This window comes from Lutra lutra, chromosome 7 (genome assembly GCF_902655055.1).
Source record: "Lutra lutra chromosome 7, mLutLut1.2, whole genome shotgun sequence".
Taxonomy (NCBI): Eukaryota; Metazoa; Chordata; class Mammalia; order Carnivora; family Mustelidae; genus Lutra; species Lutra lutra.
This window is the reverse complement of record NC_062284.1, coordinates 136,938,595-136,963,078: the sequence shown is the minus strand read 5'-3', so window position 1 is coordinate 136,963,078 and position 24,484 is coordinate 136,938,595. Positions and strand designations below refer to the sequence as shown.

The window sequence follows — 24,484 nt, the reverse complement described above, 5'->3', positions numbered from 1 at the left end:
CGTTGACAGAAGCATAACCAAGCACAACGGGGAGTGTCCTAGCCAGGGGTAGGCCTGTCAGAAGAGCTCCTACATCAAACAGGAAGAATGACCATTTCTACATCCTTCATCTGGGGACCGACTGGTTCTCCGCAAGTTCTAATAGGGGTGAAGCTCTACCACCCAGATGTTCTAGAACTCCCGTGAAACAAACATTTGAGGACTTGTTTTCCCCTGAGAAGCATGAAGATTTCCCAGCAGAAAAGAGTCTTTTTCATAATAACCAACATAAAAAAAGAAAGAAAGAAAAAAAGAAAGAAAGAACATTGCCTCAAGTCCTCAAGGTCCTTCCTGGAGAACAGACTTCAAATAAATTGTGTCTTTCTCTTACCAGATGACCCGAAAGAAAGCCTTTTCCTTTCAGTAACTGTACTCTAGTTTTCAAGGAAGTTAGAAGTTTTTAAAATTTACAAGCCACGTATAAACTGATTTTTAAAAAACCCCAGGCTCACAAAGATAATAAAAAAGTGCATTTAATAGCATGTCAATATACAGCTTAAATGTATAGTAAGTCTTCTTGTCGTCAGTGCATTACAGGATAGAGAAGTATGATTTGTGAATGCACAGTCAAATGCTAAGTAGAAGTGCTGATAAATCTTGGTGCTCTTACACTATTAAAATCCCGTTTTATGAAACAGAACTCCAGGTGCAGTGCTCTGTGCCAGCGTGGGGGGTCGTCTGGTCCAGTACGCAATCTACAGTTCTAAATTGAATTGTATACAAGTGTTAACAAAAGAATAAAATTTATTATTCACAAAACTAAAGTGTTTCTCATTAAGCTGACAAGAAAGTACAGCCTAGAACGAATGAGTTGAAAAATTAGTTTTAAAAATAATAAAACTTACTGGACAGTTTTGGAAAATGATATTATAAAACAAAGAAAAAACAATTGGCACAGTTTAACCACCTAATTTCTAAGTGCACTTTGTAATGGTCCTTGCAACCTGCCACTTTTCCCAGGATAATGACAAAAAGCTTCAGTCAAGTGTCACTGGCTTATGGTGACGGGTTTTTTTTTTTTTTTTATTGCATTGCCAAGAGTGGATTTTAAGAAAAAACACTACAAAGGTTTCAAAAACCCTATTTATTCTCTATCATCAAAAATAGCAACGGGGGACTTATACAACTTTTCTGTGAGTACCCACCAGTCTGTTGTTGTTTTTTTTTTTTTTTTCTTAAAAAAAATAGAAGTTAGTTAAAGAAAAATGATTTGGTTTCTTAAAAAATAATGTAAGGAAACACTTAATCAGATATAGCCCAAGGAGTCATCAGAAAGATGTGTAGCAAGAAAGCTTCATTTTTTTGGCCCTCTCCGGCCTTTGCACGTCTTTTTTTTTTTTTTTTTTTTTTACTAAACTAGAAAGAGAATGTACAGTACCGATATGTTCCCCAACCTGCTTGGATCAAATTGTTTTGTTTTTTTTGAAACCCATTATTGCTAAACCAGAGTGTTGACACTGAGAGCCGAGGAGTCCGCTCATAGAGGATAAAACTGAGAGGCCGCGTCCGAGGACTGGATCTCCACCTGGGCCATTTTGAACTGGGTACACTGGAGCCACTTGCGGAGGGCCACGAGGCCCGCGCTGCTCGGGGCCGAGCCGGGCAGTGTCCTTAGGCTGTGGTGGTTCACGTTGTTCTGAATGGCCTGGAGGCGAAGCTGCAGTCCGGCCGATAAGTGCTGTTGAGGAAGGGCGAGACAGCGGGTTTAGTTTCTCTCCCTCCACGGCCCGAGCTCCACCCAAGGGAGCACCAGCCCGGGCTTCTCCTGCAGGCAGAGCCCTCCCGTGGGGCTCCAGGGCCATCGGGCCTCAACACAGAGGCCAGCTCTCACATCTGGCGGCGGACAGGGCGGGGGACGCGCGGGCCGGGGCCAGGGACTCTAAAGTCACTCTGGCCCAGATCCATCCACTTAATGCCATTCCCATCCCGACCCACTCGCTGCAAGGGGGACGTAAAGCTGACAAGCTGCGTGGGGGCAGACACACACACACACACACACACACGCCATCCCCCAAGAGCCGGTCACCAGGTCACCACGCAGGCTCTGCCGCCAGCTCTCAGATCCGAGCTCCTCTGTGGACAATGCTGGGAACAAGGTTTTTCCATCTGTTTGGCTTTTCTCCTGGGCAAACTGGGGACAGTAACACCTCATGGGGTTTTCCTTTAAGGGTGAGTTAATGGAGGGTTTAGAACAGAAGTGGGCACATAATAGTTCTTCCTTGCATTTTAATCATGATTATGGTCTCTCTGTTCTCATAGTACTGCCCGAGAAGAGGCCAGGTTGTAAGCTCTGTTGGCCTCGGGTTTCGATTTCCTAAAGGCGGAGTCGGGGGGACAAGGGGCAATCTGGAACGAGCCACCGTTTTCACAGGTTTTCAGCAGTGCAGGCACCCCCACCTGTGGCCCCAAATGGCACCAACACCATGATCCCTGACTCAGAGCCTGAAAGTCCGTGTTGATGGCTGCACTTCTGTCTTGGTGTCTGCGGACCTTGAGGTCAGCCTCCTTCTATCCACTGACATCCCTCCCTGATGCTGAGAAGAAAACCAGCAAGAAGGTTTGCATCTCTGCCCCCTGCTTGCCCTGTGCTCCCAGTGCCATAGACAGAGCCTAGTTCTGGGTGGAGCACGGGGCTAGCTCCGCCATCATCCTGTCAGGCCCCAGGGACCCCGACTAGTCATGGAGGACGTCCGGCCCAACAATGACGATGCGTCACTCAAGGTGGGGCCTGGCAATGGGAAAGACACTTGGATAGGGTCTTTCCTTCCTGGCTGTGGGGCCCCCGGCTAAATGACTCTTATAACTGATCCCAAGTTTCCTCATAGGTAGAACAAGAGGGGGAGGTCCCTTCCCTTCTGGCTCAGTTCTGTCATTCATTCAATGTTAGCATTTCTTAATAGAATCCTTCCTGTCACAAAAAATCCACTTTATTTTTCTTTAAAGTTTATTTAATTTATTTGACCCCCAGCATAGGGCTTGAACTCACGACCCTGAGATGAAGTCACATAGTCTATCGACCGAGCCAGCTGGGGGCCCCACGGAAAGTCTATTTCAGTGACCAGGAGAGAGCACTGAACATGCCTGGGCTCAGATGCACAGGGGTGTCCATGGAAGGTGGGACAGGCCTGCATTCTAGTCAGGAAGCGAGCCTCACTCAGACTCGGGTCCCCCCTCCACTAACACCCTCATCCACAGTGGAGAGTACGACCGTGGCTCCCGCTGTCCCCTCGGCCTGCATGCCCGTTCCCTGGCCCACAGAGCCCGTGCCGTGCCAGCCCCCTGAGGCCGGGAGCAGGGTGAATTCACCTTTCTCCACAGCAAGTGGAGCATCAGGGAGCCCTGTTCATGGCCTAACCTTGTCTGCAGGGAACTGAGCTTCCGGTCCACCCAGTGATGACTTACCTTGATATTTGACTGAATCATTGGCAACCACATAGGTATCAGCTGTGTGGAGAAACACAGAAGCCGTGTTATTCAAATTCTCCATCCCTGCCCCCAGCAGCTTTGGCTACCGCTCGGGAACGCTGGGCACACAGAAACCCTGTAACATCACCAAAGGGATGGGCCCCTGCTGCGGAGTTTTCCATTATCGGAAAAACATCTTTCTGAGGCCAGACCCTGCTGAGCCAGTGGCACTGGGAGGTTAATGAGTGCCCCTGAGAGTGCCCGGAACACATGCTCTAGAGTAAATGACTGATTGTCTCTTGAAAGCTACCACACACGGGAAATGAAATGTGTATTTATTTAATTAAATCCTCACTTTCTTGAAATAGCATTTCCTCCACGAGGATCTCTAAACGTGAGTCCCCCGAGTAGGACGGCGACTCTATTTGCCCGGAGTTGTTAAGGAAATCTCCCTGGGAGGTGGCTGAAAAGCTTTAGCGGTATAAAAAAGCATGCCCCGAGGTCACCTGGCTCTGATCAGGAAGGTGGAGGACAGCAAGAGGGACTTGGGCCAGAGGTGTGGACACAGGCAGGCAAGCAGAGGGTCCCCACTCCCACAGGGAGCAAGGCACTCAAACTGCAGGCCTGTGGGGGCCTTGCCCTCCTCCGGCCCCTCTGGTCCACCCGACCCCCTTTGCTGTGTCCTTCCTTGGAGCTCACAGGATGTCCAGCCCAAGGGCCTCCAGCAGTGGCTCTCCTCTCCCTGCTCTGGTCTCTCAGCCATGGTTCAGCCCTCTGGACCGTAAGGTCATGTAAATCCAGAAGTCTGGGACAGAATAGTGTTTCCCAGAGGGTGCTCCACAGCTCTCTGATTGGTGGGTTTAAATGGGGCAGGGGGTGTGCTGGTTCCGGTACGTTTGGAAAGGCTAGACGCGGCACTGCTCAGATCTCTAACACCCGAATATGCGTCTCTCCACTCTGCATTCTTTCCAACCCTCTACTCCTGTTCCGTAGAGGAGTACAGCGGCCATGCGCTCAACCGCGCCCTCACCAGACAGACGCTGTAGTCCCTACCCACACTGCCTCAGAATGTGACCTTATTTGGAAGAGGGATCGATGCAGATGTAATGAGTTAAGATGAGGTCATTCTATGGCAGGGTGGGCCCCTCATCCAATATGACTGATGCTCTTAGGGAAAGGGGAAAATCTGGACACAGGCCCGCCCACCGGCAGAGCCCCATGCAAAGATGAAGGCAGAGGTCTATAAGCCAGAGAATGCCAAAGATTGCCCACCAATCCCCAAAGTGAGTTTGGGGGAGGATGGAACAGGTTCTCCCTCACAGCCCTCAAAAGGAACAACTCTGCTGACCCCTTAAGCTTGGACTTCTGGCTTCCAGAACTGTGGGGTAAGAAGTTTCTGTGTTTCAGCTGCCTAGGCCGTGGGACCGTCCCAGCAGCCCTAGCCACGAATACAAGGGCACACTCCAGGAAGTGAGGCCGACAGGTGGTGGAGTGCAGAGGGAGGTGGAGTGGGAGGGATTCAGTTGATGCTGAAGCCTGAGGTTCTCAGGAGGGGGGTCAGGAGAAACGAGTTTAGCAAAGCGGAGGGGAGGCCCTTTACCACCCACTTATGATGACCTGGGATTGTTTCCAAATCTACTATAACTTCTGAAGAGGGGAGCCCCATTCACTGCGAGTGGAACTGGGCTCCAGAAAGATCATCATGGTAGCAATTTGCAGACTAGGGTGAGGAAGGGTGTGGAGAGTGGAGGCTGGGGGCCGGGGGGTGGAGCACACTGCCTCGATGGTAATGGTAAGACCAGGGGTGGTTTTGGAGAGGAAGAAGGGTGATGCCTGCAGACACAATCTGAGAGACCCCCGGTCTGCTCTTCAGAGCGAGGAAAAGAGCAGAAGCTGAGGTTTCCATCCTGGGCAAACCGGAGGAGCTGTTCCATGAGGAAAATGAAAGAACCAGCAGGAGGCCTGCTGGGATGGGGGACAATGTACCAATAACCTCTCTGTTCACTAGTCACGGCCACAGGCTGCCACATTCATTTAGCTCATCAATATACACACACACACACACACACAACTTGGTGAAGTGAGAAACTACATTTCTCTCTATGCTTTTCCTCCCAAGACTCAATCTGGCTATTGTTTTGCTTTGAGCATTCTGTCGAGATGTACAGTTTGCTCGTTTCACTGGCACTGATGCTCACTCATAGACACAGTGCTCATCTTGGAGCCATGCAATACTCTGTCTCTAGCACGAATGTTGTGTTTGGAATAGTGTACAGTGTAATTGGACTAAAACTCAAAATATCAGAAAATATAAATTTTTTTTAAGTCAGAAAGCGACATTTTCTCCCGGCTTCCTCCAACCACCAACCCTTATAACAAACTGGGATTATAAAGGTCAGTGGCAGATAAAGCTATGCTCTCTGGCCATTAGCAGGACTGGCTCATGTAAACATTCTGATTGGGAAAAAATAAACTAGTCTGACCACTTCCTCTCCAATGTCTATAAAGAAAAAAAAAAAAAACCCAAAACAAAGAAAAACAACTCTAAGGGTCCTAGTGTCTAGAAACTTTTGTTGAGTTTTGACCTATTTAATAAGGAGCAGGGCCATATGCTTCTGGGTATTTAGGAAAGACCCAAACTAAGCTCCTGTTAAGATCCTGAGGGACCAAGCACGGTAGGAGCCAGAAAGCACTGAGTACACTGACCCTGGGTGAACACCTTTCCCAGAGCTATTCCTGGGGCTCAAAGCCTATATGAGGCAACCAAGGGGAATAGTGAGGTTGGTTTTTGAAGTGTCTTTGCTATTAGCCCATTTATGAAACATGTGACCATATCATTCTAATATATATCTGCAAAGGACCTTCAGGTTTGTCATTTGTGAATCTCATGACTAAAGCCTTCAAGTTAAATCTCATTATTGATAGCATTATATAATCTAACAGTCATCCTATTTCAGGAATGCTAATTTGACTTACTGAGTAACATTCTTTTTCATTCCCTTTTGCTAGTGGCTCCTACAAAGCTGTCAGTAAGAATTAGATGTTATTTATTCTGGGTTCTGTAATGTGATAATAAAGTTGGCTGGGTTTTTTTTCCTCTCCAGAAATGATATCCAGAAAACTGAAGGACATTTTAAAAAAATAGGTTGTTTTTCACCAAAATAAAAGTGATACTTTTCCTCTTATATTGCTTTATGCTACAGGATAAAGATTTTCTGCTCAGGTAAATTGCATTCATTTCACTCCATGCTTGTTCCAGTTCTCAAAACTAAAATTAGGTGTGAAACTTTCTTCTTTAGCAAAGATGGGGTAACAAAGACCAGATTTACCCTCCTGCCTGGAACAATTAAAATTTCAGATAGAGTATATGAAACAGTGGTTTTTAGACCCTGGGCATCAGGGCAGTTCCGCGATCCCCAAGGGAGAGGAAACAAGGTAAGCCCTACAATTATCTTAGCTTGCTGCCTAGAAAGCTTGCAGGACCTGGACAGAGCCTGACTGTCTTCCTGAGTTAAAGAGATGGATCGGGGAGCCCAGGGAGGCCAAGGTGTGTAGTTTGTCAGACAGAGTACTGGAGAGGAGGGAGCTGCACAGAAAGAGAAAAAGACAGCAAGAGAGAACTCTGAAGATCTGTAAAAGGTTCCCCTTGAGTCATCAGCTACACACTGACCAGTGCACACATGTGAGAAAACTACCCAAGGCTGAAGAAAAAAACAACCCAAAAAGATTAGAGTGGTGACCACACAGTGCCAGCAACAGTTGGTATTCCCACAAACTAGTGAGAGTGGGCAATTTTTTTAAAATTTGAATTCTTTCTTTTTAAAAAGATTTTATTTATTTGTTTGACAGAGAGAGACACAGCGAGAGAGGGAACACAAGCAGGGGGAGTGGGAGAGGGAGAAGCAGGCTTCGTGTCTAGCAGGGAGCCCGATGTGGGGCTCGATCCCAGGACCCCAGGACCATGACCTGAGCCAAAGGCAGACGCCCAATGACTGAGCCACCCAGGTGCCCCTACTTTAAATTCTTTAACTAACAGAGTATCAAGTACAATACTCAGAAGGCTATTACTTTAGTGGCGAAGAAACATTAGCTCTAGATGAAATGCAGCCCTGATCACCTGACAAGGCTTAAAAGCAAATATCAAAAAGAAAAAACTACCTAAACAATTTAACAATATCACAGAACACAGCTCAAAAAAAATTTTTTAGAGATACAAAAATATCCAGCACCCAAGAAAGTCAAATTCAAAATGTCAAGAATGTAATAAAAAATTACCAGGCATGCAGAGAAGCAGGAAAAGATGACCTATAATGAGAATAAAAATCAATCAATTAGAGGGGAGCCTGGGTGGCTCAGTTGGTTAAGCATCCAACTCTTGATTTTGGCTCAGGTCATGATCTCAGGGTTGTGAGATCAAGCCCCACATTGGGCTCTGCACTGGGCATGGAGCCTATTTAAGATTGTCTCTCTGCTTCTTCCTTGCCAGCCCCACCCCCCAAAATAAATAAAAAGAAAAGAAAAAATGAAAAAGAAAAATAACCAATCAATTGGAAAAGACCTCAAAATGATACATATAACAGAATTAGTAGAGAAGGGCATTCGAACAGTTATTATAACTATATTCAATATGGACAAGAAGGTAAAGGAAATACTTAGTATGTCGAGTAGAGGCATAGAAGGAAATATTTAAAGAAACAATAGTTGATATTTTCCAAATATAAAGAAAACTATAAATCCATAGATCCAGGAAGCCCCACAAACCCAAGCATAAGAAACATGAAGAAAACTATACTCAGGTGTTTCATCATCAAATTACTTAACAATAATGGTTCAGAGAAAATCTTAGAAGAAGCCAAAAAAAAAAAAAAAGAAAGAAAGAAAAGAAAAAAGGACAAATTACATACAGAAGAAAAAAATTAGAATAATAGAGATTTCTTGTTGGAAACAATGAAAGCAAGAAGACAGTAAAGGAGCAACATCTTTGAAGCACTGAAAAAAAAAAATCCAACCTTAGAATCTAGAATTCAATACCCAGTGAAAATACCTTCCAAAAACAAAGGCAAAGTACATACTTTCTCATGTAAAAGAGCAAAGGAATCAACCACCAGCAGACCTGTGTAAGAAATGGTAAAAGAGGGTGCCTGGGTGGCTCAGCTGGTTAAGGGACTGCCTTCAGCTCAGGTCATGATCCCAGAGTCTTGGGATCGAGTCCCTCATTGGGCTCCCTGCTTAGTGGGGAGTCTCCTCCCTCTGACCTTTTCCCCTTTCATACTCTCTCTCACACTCTCTCTCAAATAAATAAATAAAATCTTTTTAAGAAAATAGTAAAGGAAGTCATTTGAGCAGAAGAAAGATAAAAGTTTAGATCTATAAAATGAGGGGAAAAGACTGAAAATGGCAAGTATAAATATGGCAATAATAGCAAATATAAATAAATACTGAAAAAAATGTTAAGTCTCTAAGAGATGATTGACTGCTTAAAGCAAAAACAATAAGAGCGCGTGGTTTGGTTTATAACATACGTGGAAGTAAAATGGATGATGGTAAGAGCACAAAGCCGAGGATGGAAATCCACCTATATACACAAAGTGGTATATTACTGGAAGGTAGACAGTGATAAGTTAAAAATGTATACCATGAACTCCAAATCAGCCACACAAAAAAACAACTAAAACATACAGCTAATAAGATAACTAAAGAACACATGTCTACTTCTAAATAACTCATGGGAAAAGAAGAAACCAAAAGGGAAATTAGTAAATATTTTGAATTGAATGGAAATGAGAATATCTGGAAGAACGCAGCTAAAGGAAGAAATTTAGAGCACTAAACATTGATGATAGTACAGAAGTTTCTCAAAATAACAACCTTAGCTTCCTTGTCCTTAGAAGAGGAAATTATAGCCAAAATTTAATTGTTAACATCTCAATCCAACAGAAAGTAAATGAAGAAAAAAAAAAAGAACAGGAGACAAAAAACAGATGGAAAATATAGAAAACAAATTGCAAGATGATAGTGTTAGACCCAACAATGGCACAAAACACATTAAATGCAGATGATTTAAAGACCACCCCCCCCCCCAATTAAAAGGAAGGGATTGTCAGACTGGATTTAAAAGAAATGCAACATCTAGCTACACACTCTCTGTAAGAAATATACTGTAAACATAAAGTCACAAGTAAGTTAAAAGTAAAAGGATAGAAAAAGATATACCATCCTAACACTAGTCAAAGAAAAACTACACTGCCTTTATTAATATCAAAGTACTGTTCATAGCACAGATGATTACTGAGGATAAAGACAGCCCCTGAAGAATTCATTTCATCAGGAAGACCTAATAATCTTAAACATTTATGCATCTAAAAACAGAGATTCACAATACATGAAGCAAAAACTGGTAAACCTGAAAAGATGAATAAACAAATCCACAAGAGATTTTCAGATACCCCTTTCAACAGAGATATTTCAATACCTCTTTCTCAGTAATTAATAGACTAAGTAGATAGAAGGAACGATATCGAAGATTTGGACAACACTACCAATAACCTTGAACCAAGCAGCATAGGACACTATACCCAACAACAGCAAAAGACACATTCTTTCCAGTGCACACTGGGCATTTACCAACACAGCCTATAAAATCAGTCTCAATAAATTAAAATGACTGAAATTATATACAGTATGTTCTCAGACCACAAACAGGAACTAAAAACCCATTAACTAGAAAATTCCCAAATATTTGGAAACTAAGTAATATGTTTCTAAGTAACCAAAAATGAGTAAAGCAAAGAAAGCGAAAAAGAATTTAGAAAGTATTTTGAACTGAATGTAAATGAGAATACAACATACCGCATTGTGGGATGCCACTAAACCAGTGCTTAGAGGGAAACTTATAATAGATGAGAGTGAATTAAAGCTAAAGTAATCAGAAGGGAGAATATAATAAATAGAAGTCAATGAAACAAAACACAGAAAATCAGTGAAAACAACTCAAAAGCTGGTTGTTGTTGTTTTTCAATCAAAAACTCACTAGAATTCATATGTCTCTATACAGACTGACCGGGAGAAAAAAAAAGTCACAAATCACCAATGTCAGGAATTAAGGAGGTGGCATAACTACTGATCCTACGGCTCTTAAAAGTATATTATGAACAACTTCATGCCAATAAAATTGACTACTTTGATGAAATGGACAAATTCTTTGAAAGACATACACTACCCCAAAGATCACTCAAGAATAAGCAGAAAACCTAAACAGCCTTATATCTATTAAAGAAATCGAATCTTTAATTTAAAACCCTTCTGCAAAGAAAATTTTAAGCCCAATTCTATCAAATATTCAAGGGAAAAATAACACCAAATCTATACAAAATTTTTCACAGAACAGAAAAGGAGGAATACTTCCCAAATCACTCTATGAGACCATCATTACCCTGATACCAAAACCTAAAATATTTATTGCTAGAAAAGAAAAACTACAGTCCAACATCCCTTATGAACATCAATGTAAAAAATTATTTTAAAATGTTAGCAAACAGAATTCAGCAAGATATAAAAAGGATAGATAATACATATCACACCCAAGTATGGTTTGTCCCAGGAATACAAGATTGGTTTAATATACAAAAATCAATCCATAAAATTTACCCTGTTAACAGCCAAGAAAGAATAGTCAAATAACTGTCTCCATAAATGTAAGAAAAGTATTTGAAAAGTCCTACATTTATTCCTGACAAAAATTCGTAGCTGATCAGGAATTGAAGGGAACCTTGTTCAGTTTCACAAAGAATACCTATGAAAAACTGATAGCTAATATTTAATGAGGAAAGATGGATGCATTCTTCCTCAGATCAGGAACAAGGCAAGGTTTCCCACTCTAATGACTTCTATTCAACTTGTACTAGAGGATCTAGCCAAAGCAATGTGACAAGATAAAGAAATAAAAGGTATAAAGACTGGAAAGGAAGAAAGAGAATTGCCTTTACTTGTACATGACACAATTGTCTATACAGAGAAGCTGATGAAATCTGCAAAAAAGGTACTAGCACTAATAAATGAGTTTAACAGCTAGCAGGGTAAAAGATCAATATAAAATCAGTTGTATTTCTAAATACTAGCAATGCACAATCAGCAATTTAGATTTAAAAATACTACTTATAATACCCTAAAACTATTATATACGTAGGGGTGAATTTTTGGACAAAAATATGCTAGTTCTGTATATGGAAAACTACAAAATATTGCTGGAAAAAAGTTAACAAAAGCATTTAAAAAATAGGTACACTGTGTTCATAGATCAGAAGGCTCAATATTGTTAAGAGCTCAGTTCTCCTTGGATTAGGCAAAGATCTTTTAAAATACAACATCAAAGCATGATCCATAAAAGAAACATTTGATAAATGGTATTTCATCAAAATTAAGACCGTCTACACTTCACAAGACACTGCTAAGATAATGAAAAGACAACTACAGAGAAAATCTTTGCAAATCCCATCTCTGATAAGGGATGTATGTCTTAAAATTCAATTATAAGAAAAAAATCCATCCCAATTAAAAAAAGTTGGCAAATAATTTTAACAGACACATCACCAAGCAGATACATGGATAGCAAGTAAGCACATCAAAAGATGTTTAATGTCACCTGTCAATAGGGACATGCAGTTTAAATCCATGGTGAGATCCCAGGACACAATCTGTAGGATGACTAAAATGGAAGACCGACTACACGAAGTGTTGACAAAGGTGTGTAGCAACTGAAATGCTCACACACTGCTGCTGTGAATGCAACAGGGCACAATCACTTATGAAAACAGGTTGTCAATTTCTTGAAAAGTTATACACACATCATATGGCCTGGCCAGTCTGCTCCTCGGCGTACAACATACATGAAAGCATACAACTACACAAACATTTGTACATCAATATTCATAGCAGCTTTATTTGTGATAGCCCCAAACTGAAGAGAGCCCAGATGTCCATTAACCGATGAATGGATACACAAAACGTGACACAGCCACACCATGGAAAGCTACGCAGAGAGAAAAAGAAATGATCTGCTGATACATGCAACCAAATGGATTAACTGTAATAGATTCTGAATGAGAGAAGGCAGCAAGGGGGAAGCTTAAGTACTCTATAAGTCCACTTATATAAAATTCTAGAAAATGCAAACTAGCTAATAGTGACAGAAAAGAGACCAATAGTTGTCTGCAGATGGGGAGGTAGGATACATGAATGGTGGCAAAGATAGACTAAAAAGGATATGGGAAAACTTTAGTGGGGGGAGGGATATGTTCACTACCTTGATTATGGTGATGTTTTCATGGGTGTAATACATGTGAAGACTTACCAAATTGTACATTTTAAATATGTATATCTTACTGCATCAAAATTATACTTTTAATAAATTTATAAAAAATAAAGTCATGTATGGTCATCCGAGCGTCAGTCATAGAGTTTCTCTCATGGTGTTGACTTTTGCTGTGGACTAGCAAGCTCTATCTAGCCCATTTGAACCAGGTGCTTTGCAGTATTCTGATGACAGTCAAGTTTTCCCTGAAAATGGGTTGCTTTTCTTCAGCATTATGGGAGTTAACTTGACAAGTGAACTTTATCCAAGAATAGGGTCAACCAAGGCACGAAACAGCAAATTATAAGGTCCCAGACTGATGCGCTCTGTGTGGTGGAGGTTGGTGATGGTGGCAGAGAGAACAGAAAATACACACACAGGTAAACAGCAAGTGGAACAGGTAGAGGAGGGGGGAGAATCAGTGAGAAGAAGAGATGGAAGGACAGGAAGGAAAGGAAGAAGAGGGGAAGTAAAACAGATAGAAAAGATAGAGAAACCAAGTTCTTCTTTAGTCTAATTTTTTTTTTTTTTTACTACGTATGCCTCTGATGTCCTTGGGCAGGTGACAAATACTAAAATTACTTTCATACCCTAAACAGTGATTTATTATGGTAATATTAGAAACAAAATTAATTCACCTTAGAGAAGAACACTAGCTACCAAGTTCAACAACGAAAGACTATTTTCCTTGGTTTTCTGGATATCCGGCAAGGTGAGGCACCCCCAACAAATTTATATAAGGTCATTTTCAGATCAATGTTGTCCAGTACTCTTTTCATGACTTGTCTTAACATGCATTCATGGTCCAGCATCTCCGACCCAGCTAGAGTCTGTCACAGTGGTAAAGAGCGAGCAAAAATATCATGATAACCATTTGGGGAAGGGCGGTTCCATGAGCCTGAAACCTCCAGCCCCTGACTCTGAAAGTCAACATCAAATCAGTTTTATTTTCCTCTTCAAAGGCACATTCCAAGCAAATCCACATTTGTTTTTAGGAGCAAGAGATGGTCTATAAAAGTCTTAAGATTTTCCTACCTTGACAAAAATTGTTGAATTGCATTCTTGCAATGCTTCCATCAAACTGATCACATGGAGACACACCATTTCTACCATCTGAAACAAAAGATGAAAATCAATTCCACTCCCGACGATCCACACACCTTGAAACCCAGTCTATAGCCACAGGCAACCCATGTCCTGCATCCATGAGGCTTTTGGGCACAATGACCGAAGGGGACCCCAAGGGATGGTGTTTATTCACCCCTTGAACCTCAACTAAAAACCAACTTAAAAAGCTCCAGAGGTTTTATAATTATCATGCCCTCCTTACCTGACTCAGGGCTGCCAGTGGGATTTGGGGATTGATCTCACTCATCTCTACTGCATGTGATTCATACAGGGGATACATGTCTTCTCCTCCCCTCCTTCCAGCTACAGAACTTGGCCCTGGGTCCTTTTCTCCATCTTGACCCTTTCTCCCCAGTTTCTTCACCTGAAGTGACTGTTCAACTTATTACACACTTGTCGGTGCGGCTTTATTCGCTACAGAACAAGGTGGCCACGTTGACGATAGTTCGAAAATACAATGCAGAGGAAGGCCCTCCTCAGAAATTCGTGAGGCTGGATTTTGAACGATCCTGGGGCAGGGTGGGTGGTTTACCAGGCTGGCCCATAGAGTTTAGCAAATTTTTCAGGATAAAATTAATTCAAACTCAGTAGCATTTTTGGTACAAAATTCATTTGTAACAGATTTAATTCTAATATTTGTATATCAAAGAGATTTGGAGAGGAGGTAAAATGACAGCAGAAGGACACCAAATCTCTACTTAAGGTCCCATTTCATTGTCTGTAAAGTAACAGAGCAGAATGCTTGATCTCTAAGTTCTCCTTAGACAGTCTCAGACCCCATGATCCGAGAAATGTTTATCTCAGAACTGTCTATGTACCCTAAAATTGTCACATAAATTTCCTTTAAACTGAACTAAAATACCTCTCTCCATACAAATTGCTTTATAACATCTGCTTCTCTAAAGACAAGGAAGTGCTTCACTGAAGGAGATGTATAATCCCCTTTCTGATTAGAGCCGAGAGAAAATGTTTCTCAGACTAGTATCAATCAATCAAAAGTCATTTCCGGAGTGCCTTTTGTGGACAGTGCATTGTTGGGTTTCTGGGCACACTGGAATCATCATTATGACGTTCTTCAGATCCCCTGCCCCTCACAGATGAGAATTCGCCTGATAAAGCCCCCATAACCAAGATACTAACTGCCGCTAAGAATTCTCCAAAGTGACCGAACCAAAGGACTTCCTGGTCCCTTCCTCCCACCCACCCTCCAATCTTAACTTCATAGGACAAATCCAAGCTTGTTCAATGAACTGGGCTCATGCCAACAATACCCCAGATATTTCCCAGCGAGGTTCTGAGCAGCCCCTTTCTTGGCGAGCCATCGGAGTTAAAACTGAGCTGGATTTGAAGATTGGGGGCGCTGAGGTCCTCCTAGAGTGACTCAAAACAGGGAGGCTCTTTCCAGGTTTTGAGCCCTGAGTAGAACGAATGGGTGTGGTTGGTATGCTCTTAAATACCACAGAAGGATGACCCAGTGGGTGAGGGTTTTTCCAAATTGCCTGAGAATCCAAAAATCATAGCGATCTCCTTCTGACTTTATAGCACGAAGCAGCCCTTCAAGGTAGATGTTTCACAGAAATTTTCTTTGGCACTCAGCAGAGCGAACAAAAGTTGTTTTTACTAGATTTACTCGCTTGCTTTATGTTTCCATCAAAATTATCATGCAAACAGAAAATCCCTCTTATCGGGACGCCTGGGTGGCTCAGTTGGTTGAGCGGCTGCCTTCGGCTCGGGTCATGATCCCAGCGTCCTGGAATCAAGTCCCACATCGGGCTCCTTGCTCGGCAGGGAGCCTGCTTCTCCCTCTGCCTCTGCCTTCCTCTCTGTCTGTCTGTGCTCGCTCGCTCTCCCTCTGCCCCTGATAAATAAATAAATAAAATCTTTAAAAAAAAAAAGAAAGAAAAGAAAAATCCCTCTTATCGCCTAGAAGTCCACCCATCCATTGATCTAATATTACAACTGAGATCCTTAAAGAACATGGCATTTGAGGACTGGGAGCAGGTCACGCCTTTTCACCCGAGAGGGGAAACTTATTCCTGGACTCACCACTTTGTTATGGGCCATCAGCTGGAGGATGCTGGGTGTCACCCTGCTCCAAAACTCTAGCGCGGTCAGTATCGCCGTGAAGCTGAATTCATTCTGACTTTGGACGTTTGTCGCTACGGCGCTTTGCTCACAATACACGGTCCAGAGCTGAGCAAAGATAAATGCGTGGAAGAGGGAGCACATGTGCAGCACGGAGGTCTGGAAAGGAGGAGACGGAGCCGTTACCTCTCTGTGGGCTGTGGTGCTCCCCGGGGCCCGCCCTGCACAGCCTCGGCCTCCTGTGGGGCACAGCCGAGGCACGGCGACCACCAGTGATTCAAGCCTGAAGGAGTGATCTCAAAACTTGTGATCCACTACCTTAAGACAATCTGTTTGGGGACGCCTGGGTGGCTCAGTCAGTGAAGCACCTGCCTTCGGCTCAGGTCACGATCCCGGGGTCCTGGGATCGAGCCTGGCGTCAGGCTCCCTGCTCCAAGGGAGCCTCCTTCTGCCTCTCCCTCTGCCTGCCACTCCCCCGCCTGTGCTTCCACCCTCTCCATCCAATAAATACAGTCTTTAAAGAGGAGAAAAAAAAGAGACAATCTGCTTTTTGCACGGTCAGTGGGAGTGCACAGAGAGAATGGAGCATCTTTTCAAAGAGAAGGCACCTCAGTTTGCAGAACACGTGGACCCATCACCTTGCCCATCGATGACCCCGACATTCTCCTCTCTAAACTAGACTGGGAAGAAGAACCACTCCACCACCTTCAACTGTTTCCTCATCTGTAACATGGGTGTCACAGGACTCTCCTTCCTCCAAGAGCTGTAGTAGGAGAAATGAGGCCGTGCCTCTGATCTCACTGGCCAGTACTTACCTATGACATGACCACTAGTAGGAGAAACGGCAGCTTCAAGGACAGTATTGCTACCAGCGGTAAGCACTGACCGCGTGAGTGCCTACAATGTCCCAGACGCCAGGCTAAAGACTTTATCAATGATCACTTCCTTAATTCTCAAACCATCCCCTCATCTATTTCACCCATGAAACACGAGCTCCGAGAGGCTAAGTCACTTTTTTGAGGTCACAAATTACAAAGTACTGATGTTAGGAAATCAAACACAGATCTGGCTCAAAATACTAGGAACGGACTGCCTGATTCTTTCTGTAAACATCACGGGCCGTTTGGACGGTGCTGTATTTTATCCCACCATCGGCTTGCCCTGGCCGACGTCCCAGCGGCTCCCAAACCTACTGTGACTTCCCAGAACTTGCCTAAGCTTGCGAAGGGCCCTTGGGTTCTCTTAGTTGGTTAGTACCAATGGGTATGGTTGGCTGACACTGGCTCACGACTGATGTCTGCCTCGGGCTCACTTTATTCCCTTAAGTTATATCATCTGTCTCTACAATTTACCAAGTTCCCCTGTGTAGGTGATTCCGGCGTGCACTTTAGTGAGTTCCCAACTGGCCTTCTTCTTTTCATTCTGTATCTTTATAATCTACCTCTAGAGACGTGAGTTGAAAAGATACTGCATGAAAAATGAGAGCATGACTTTGCCTCCAAATCATATTCAGTTCCAAAAACTTGATCATAGGATTTTTATTATGTAGCTCGTCTCTTATTTATCTTCATTACTTTGAGACAGAAACGCCTAGGAAGCTAACTCTTGCTTGCCTCCATAATTTATCTTCATAAAAGGAAACCAAAAGACAATTTAAGGAGGAAGCAAAGATAGTGCGGGAATTTAAACCATTCTAAATAAGGCATTAGCAGAAAGCTGCTTTCCTAACATCCACAGGAGGGCCAGTGATAAGATGCATTCTCTTCTCAGAAGAAACATAATTGGCTGATAAGGGTTTCCATTAGCCCTTTGGATGCCTATGGTCTTAAGCTTGCAGAAATCACTTACCTTTGATTGCTCTGGAAACCCAATCAGGATAACAATGAGATGGTCTGCGATATGAGAGCCTGCGTCGAGAGGTATGGGCAGGCATGGAGAGGAGGCATTCGGACACACTGCGTTGTGAGTGAGGGAGCCCAGGAGCAGCCAGGACAGCAGACGGATGCGGGAGACACACTCGATGAATTCTTTCGGCCTAGCAGGTAGACGGAAGTGTTAAAGGCGATTTTATGGCTTCTGTTTTGTTGGGCCGTCACCAACTGCTTATTGATGGAGGGCATTACAAGTGTGGTTTTATAGGCAATTACATACAATAAAACACCAGGGGGTACAGAGGGCCAACAAAACGATGGGTCTGTTTTTCTGGTTTCCGGTTCTGATCCGGGACCTTAAATGCCTGAGGAAAGAGCAGCATCTGGGGAGACGGGATTAAAAACCATTCTTCCACCAACTTGGCTGCCTTTCCAACTCACTTCTTCTTCTGAACTCTTTCTTCTCATTGGAAGGTTGGACATCCCCACTAGAGCGGAAGGCATCGAGATGAACACCTAATGCACAGCCATCCGTCTCTCCTGCCCTCCTGCCATTTCCTCCCACTGCCCTCCTGCCCTCCTCACCCCAAAGGCCAGCCTTCCCTCCAGCCAGGAAGCTGATGGTGCGAAAGGACAGCTTCAGACCAGCCCATGCGCCCCTCCCCCTTCTGTGCCTCCTTGTGCTAAATCCCCTCTCCACTATGGATTTCGTTCTAGCGGCAATCCAACACGCTCCTTGAAGGCAGGAGCTATGGAAGTGGTCCATTAATACCTATGCATTTATGTAACTAGTCGGAATTACAAGGTGAAACTGCACCTCTAAACTCCAAATTTTCACCATCCATCAGGATATGGCTGAGGTTCTTGTTTGAGGGCAAGTTCCTTTTACTGGCAACATACCAGGCAGTGCTCGTCTTAAAAAATGCTGCCAGGTCAGCAAGTTTGGAGAGGAGGCTCGGTTTCCATCTTCCCAGCCAATCACTTCCCACTCCCATAAATCTTGGATGCATCCGTTAGCCCTCATGGCTGAACTGATAAGGGCCTTACCCTTGCTGCATGGCAGAAGGGGGATGATAGAGCCAAGGCAGATAGCGAATCACAGCTTTGTTATCTCTGTGGTTGCCCCGTGAGATTTCCATGGCTGCAATCTGAGCCAGCCCAACTTTGAGATGTCCACCAAAGGTATCTTCATGCAGAGGCTGAGAACATGTCTTCATGTGGCTCTGCAAAAGCAAATGGTATTTCATGACTTTGGCAGAGCACCTGGAAATCTTCCAGGCCACTTGTTTAAAAGACCGGGTTGTCATTCCCTCACCCTCTGAGCCACTGCTCCCAAGCATACAACCCATTTAAACTTCTTCAGTGGCTTCCCATTTTCTTAGGAACAATGTGGGGTGGGGAATTCTTAGCATGGACCAAAATGCCTGGGATGATCTAGCTTACCCCTGTCTTATCCCTTCATCCCAGCTACATTGGCTCCCTCCCATTCCTGGCTTTTGCTCATGCTAGTCTCTCTACCCAAAACACTGTTCCTGCCTCTCTTCACCCAATTAACTGCTGTTCGTCATTCAGATTTTAGCTCAAGTGTCACTTCCTCCAGGAAGCCTTCCTTGACTTCCCTGGCTAGGTCATATCATCCTATGAGGTTTCTATGCCACTATTTTATCCTCCTGCATAGCAGTTGTGAAAGTCACACTTTTCCTTTATCTTATATGAAATTTCCATTAAAATTGGCCCCCATATCAGACTATAAATTAAACGAGCATAGCTACTGTGTCTTTTTGCTCACAGTCGCATCCCTACATGCCTAGACAATGCCAGGCCCATGACATTTGCTCCATACGTATTTGTTGAGTTAATGTAGAAAAAGTCCTTTTCTCAGTGTGGCTTAGTGGAAAGACTATTGAACTGGAAATTGAGACGTGGGTCCCAGGCCCAGTTCTGCCCTAATTAGTCACATGGCCTTAGTCGAGCTCCTTGGCCTTTCTGATCTGCCTCCTAATCTATGTCAAATCAGAGGGTTGAATTATATCTCTAGTCCCCAGCCTTTTGATCATCATGGATCCCTCTCAGTGTTTTTCTCTGTATTTTGGAAGTGGCTATACAACTAGCTAACATGTTTAGGGAACAATGTTTCCTCTTCTTTATACTTGATATCAAAGTCATCTGAGTGTGTACAACCAGACTCAGCAGTCAGTTACTGGTGTGAGGTCCAGCTAGGGGAGCCTGCTTAGGAATGCCTGGGTTCAGATACCACAAGAAGTCAGCAGTTTAAATTCTGGTTCTACTTTCCACCTAGCGTTTGCAAATCCATCTCTATCCCAAGAAACCCTTGGATCATCTGAGCCGAGTCTGGAAACGCAGTTGGGCAAAGGAGGAACCGCGTTTGTAGCTGATGACTTTCTGGAGCGACTAGAGACTATTGACCATACAGGAATCATCTATGGCCAGCTTGCAATCTGGCTGCTCCTGGGCCATGTTTGGATCCCCTTCTGCCCTCTGTCCCAGGCCTTCCCCGAATCTCTGAGACTATCAGTCTTTTAGCTCTAGTCGACTCATGGCGGGGAAGTTGACTTGTATCTGCCTGCAAAGGAATCACTCAAGAAGAACCTTGACGACTTTGCTGGGATTGTGTCCATATGCAAATCAGATTTTGTTCTATCCCCTGTCTTTAATTATTTCCTTGAAGAGGAGAGCTTTGATGCAGATAACCATGAAAGGCTTATGTTTGCATAATGTGTTACAGTTCACAAAAGTCTCTTCCCACGCACAATGCCACGTCAAACCTCGTAACCATCGGCAAAGGTAGATGTTAGGCTTGTCTTGCAAAGGAGGGAACGGAGGCTCAAGAGAGTTAAGTGACACTACATGGTGTAGTGAAAGGAGAATGACCAGGAGCCACTAGAGCCTTGGGTCAGCCCTAACTCCACCGCTTAGCAACAGTGCCACCTGGAGCAAATTACTGTACCACCCCGGGCCTCAGTCTCTACATCTGTAAAATGGGGACCACGCTTTAACCAGGGGCATCGTGAGAACTGAATCAGTGGCAAAATGAAAGCTGGGCACATCACTCCTGACAGTAAAACAGCCTTTCTATTCTCTCTTTCCTCTGCACAGGCTGAAAACCCGTGCTTCAGACCCCAGGAGGCTGGGTTTGTTAGGGCCTCAGCTGCCAGTGGAAGCCTCTTACCTTGAGTTTGGTGAGCGTGTGCATGTCGGCCATGAAGTCCAGCACCTCGCTGATGTACTGTCGCACACACTCCATTGCGGCCGTCCCGCACTGAAAAACAAGGACAGCGCTGGGGGCGCCCTGCGAGTCACGGCCGTCACTGTGGCCCTGACTGCAGTCACTCTCTTGTTCTGACTTCACGCTGCTTGCTAATGAGCTGTTTCAGTTTCTGGAGCTCTGACTCACTCCATTACTCTCCAGAGTCTGTGACTGTCTGCCCACAGCTTGGACAAAAAGTGATATAAGTTTGGTGGTAAAGTGCTAAGAAATGGGGACAGCACAGGGGAGATAGGGGTTAACCTGCTTTTTCTGCACTGGGGTGATCGAAGCAGGTTTTGTGTGCTTGTTTTTTTGTTTTTTTTTTTTGTTTTTTTAAAGATTTTATTTATTTATTTGACAGAGAGAGATCACAAGTAGGCAGAGAGGCAGGGGGAAGCAGGCTCCCCGCTGAGCAGAGAGCCCGACGCGGGGCTCGATCCCAGGACCCCGAGATCATGACCTGAGCCGAAGGCAGTGGCTTAACCCACTGAGCCACCCAGGCGCCCCTTGTGTGCTTGTTTTTAAACTGGCCTGGATACACAGATTGATCCTATGTAAAAGCCCTTAGGATCAGAGTCTTTATGACATGAATCAGCCCTGAAACTACACTACCCCTTACCACTCTGGGGAGGCTCAGATACGTGCCACCGAATTGTAACACCAGAAGCTCGGACCTTTCCCCATCAAAAAACGCAAAGGATAGAAACAAACATCATGTGTGCTCCAAGAGTCCAAAATTCTTATATTCGAGTCACTTGTGATTTAACGCCTTATGCACGGTAGGCGTGCTATGAAATAGATGATAATGTATGCTTGCCGTGTTCTTGCTAGGGATAAAGAGAGAGGGAGAGAAGGGAAAGGATCCTCTTCCCCCCGCACACCAGCAGCCTGTTTGGGAAGTTTTCAAGGAAAAGAAAGCATACTTGTGTCCCCCATTATTAAATGGCAAAAACCTGCCCAGGGCAATGCAGTGAATTTAGGATTATAAGCAAAGAAAAGGCAAATGAACAGACAAGCTGCTCCACCAAAGCTCTACGAGCGAGCCCACACATTGGGCTGGGCATAATGGGGATCAAAAGCAGGCCGTCTTTGAAGCCATCTGAATACTACGCTAAGGCCTTTCTTGGCTTTCTTTCGGAAAATCTGGAACATTAGAGACTTAACTAGCTCCCCCAGTGGTGCTCATTTTCCCATATGCATGTAAATTTGCACAGCCCTGAACTATATCACCTTCTATCTCTTCTAGAATGTTACGCCTGTCAGTTCCTCTGACACGGTAACAAACAGTAAAATAAGGTCATTGGCAGTGCTGTCAGAGTGTTTTCCAAGCATTTCATACATTCTAAGGTTTTCTTCTTTTAATTTAAATCAAGGGAAGGAAGTATAAAAGGTTATTGTGTTCCTGCTTTCGGAATATTAATCCTTCAGCGCAAGAAAGGATTTCCCCCCGATTTATTCCATTTTCTCTGACCTTTCACATGTCATGCAAATAGGAGTATATACTCTGTTCTTTAATTTCGTGAAAGGGATTTGTTTCTTTCATAGGCAATATTTTATACCATTTCAATGAGGCAAATGTCAAAGAAAATAATTACAAGGAGCATTATTCAATATTTGTCTTCTCACTTTGAATTTCAAAAAATGAGAGTGAAGAATTTACTAATATCCAGCTACTTTTGCTCTAGGGACAGCACCTACATCTAACAAAAACCTTAAAATACAGGATCATCTTAGCCATCTACACTTATAAAACAAAGCATATCATTTCCAATACCCCCACACACCATTTTTTAAAATTACTTTGCAAAACATAAGCATAACCTTAGGTTTGCTGTTTTTTTTTTAAAGCAAAAAACATAAAGAGTCAAGTTCTACTTGTTTCTGAGGCCCTCATTTATTTAAATAGGGAAACTGATGATGAGTTGAAAAAGCAACCTAGACTCAAAAACATGAAAGAAAGGGGATCGTACCCAATTTTTCTTTGAAACTCGTATCTCATTTCCAAGTCCTCGTTCTTAGATTATAAAAGTAACACATGTTCAATGTGAAAAATTTGGAAAACACTCATTAACAAAAAAGAGAAGAATCACACAGCCCTAATTCTTGTTCTCCACTCGTGAGGCCATCACTATTGGTATTTCCTTCCAATGTTTTTTCAAACACATTCATCATGTACACACATATATATAATTTTTATAAGACTGAGATCATTTTTTCTAGCTTGTTTTTAAATTAAATCCATCATAAGCATTTTCCAATTAATTATTCTTTGAAAATGTGATTTGGTAACCACACAATCATCTGTTTTGTAGAGGCACCTTATGTTATTTAAACAATACACTAATATTAGTCAACACACACACACACACACACACACACACACACACACACACAACACTCTGATTAATAAATGGGCAGAAGATATGAATAGACATTTTCCAAAGAAGACACCCAGACAGCCAACAGACACATGAAAAGATGCTCAACATCACTCTTCATCAGGGAAACGCAAATCAAAACCACAATGAGATACCACCTTACACCTGTCAGAATGGCTAAAATAAAAAAAAAAAACAAATGAAACAAAAAAAAATAAAGAAATAACAAGTGTTGGTGAGGATGTGGAGAAAAAGGAATCCTTGTACAATGTTGGTGGGAATGTAAACTGATACAGCTACTGTGAAACAGTATGGAGGGTCCTCAAAAAATTAAATATAGAAACACTGGCTATTTACCCAAAGAAAACAAAAACACTAACTCTAAGAGATACATGCACCCCTATGTTTACAGCAGCATTATTTATAGTAGCCAACATGTGAAAGCAATTTAAACATTCACCAATGGATCGGAATGGATAAGGAAGATGTGATGTGTCTATGTATTTACAATGGAATATTACTCAGCCATGAAAAGGAAGAGATTGTGCCATTTGAGACAACACAGACAGACCTAGAGGTAATATAGTAAGTGAAATGCAGCAGACTGAGAAAGACAAATACCATATGATTCCATTCATATGTGGAATCTAAAAAAAAAAACAGGGAGTAAACAATCAAAAAGCAGAATCAGACCTATAAACACAGAGAACGACACAGATGTATAGCCCGGGGGGGTAGGGGTGGGCAAAATGAGTGAAGAGGAGTCAAGATGTAGCTTTCCAATAATGAAATGAGTAAGTCACAGAAATGAAAGGCACAGCCTAGGGCGTATAGTCAGTGATACTGTAATAGCCTTGTGTGGGGACAGACAGTAACTACACTGGCTGTGAGCACAGCGTAACATATAAACTTGGGAAATCATCACGTTCTCCACTGGAAACTGACATAACATCTTGTGTCA

General features: G+C 43.2%; 1 protein-coding gene across 2 annotated transcripts in view; it reads right to left on the bottom strand.

Annotated features, from left to right (window-relative positions):
- Positions 1-1,390: 1,390 nt before the first annotated feature.
- Positions 1,391-24,484, bottom strand: part of UNC79 (unc-79 homolog, NALCN channel complex subunit) — a 247,835-nt gene continuing 224,741 nt past the window's right edge. For both annotated transcript variants that reach the window (XM_047738927.1, XM_047738926.1), the window contains exons 46-52: positions 21,068-21,157; positions 18,925-19,100; positions 17,855-18,041; positions 15,968-16,165; positions 13,829-13,906; positions 3,442-3,483; positions 1,391-1,717 (exon numbers count right to left, since the gene is read on the bottom strand). In XM_047738927.1, the coding sequence (XP_047594883.1) occupies positions 1,517-1,717; positions 3,442-3,483; positions 13,829-13,906; positions 15,968-16,165; positions 17,855-18,041; positions 18,925-19,100; positions 21,068-21,157 (972 nt within the window). In that variant the 3' untranslated portion in view covers positions 1,391-1,516. The remainder of the gene's footprint in view (positions 1,718-3,441; positions 3,484-13,828; positions 13,907-15,967; positions 16,166-17,854; positions 18,042-18,924; positions 19,101-21,067; positions 21,158-24,484) is intronic.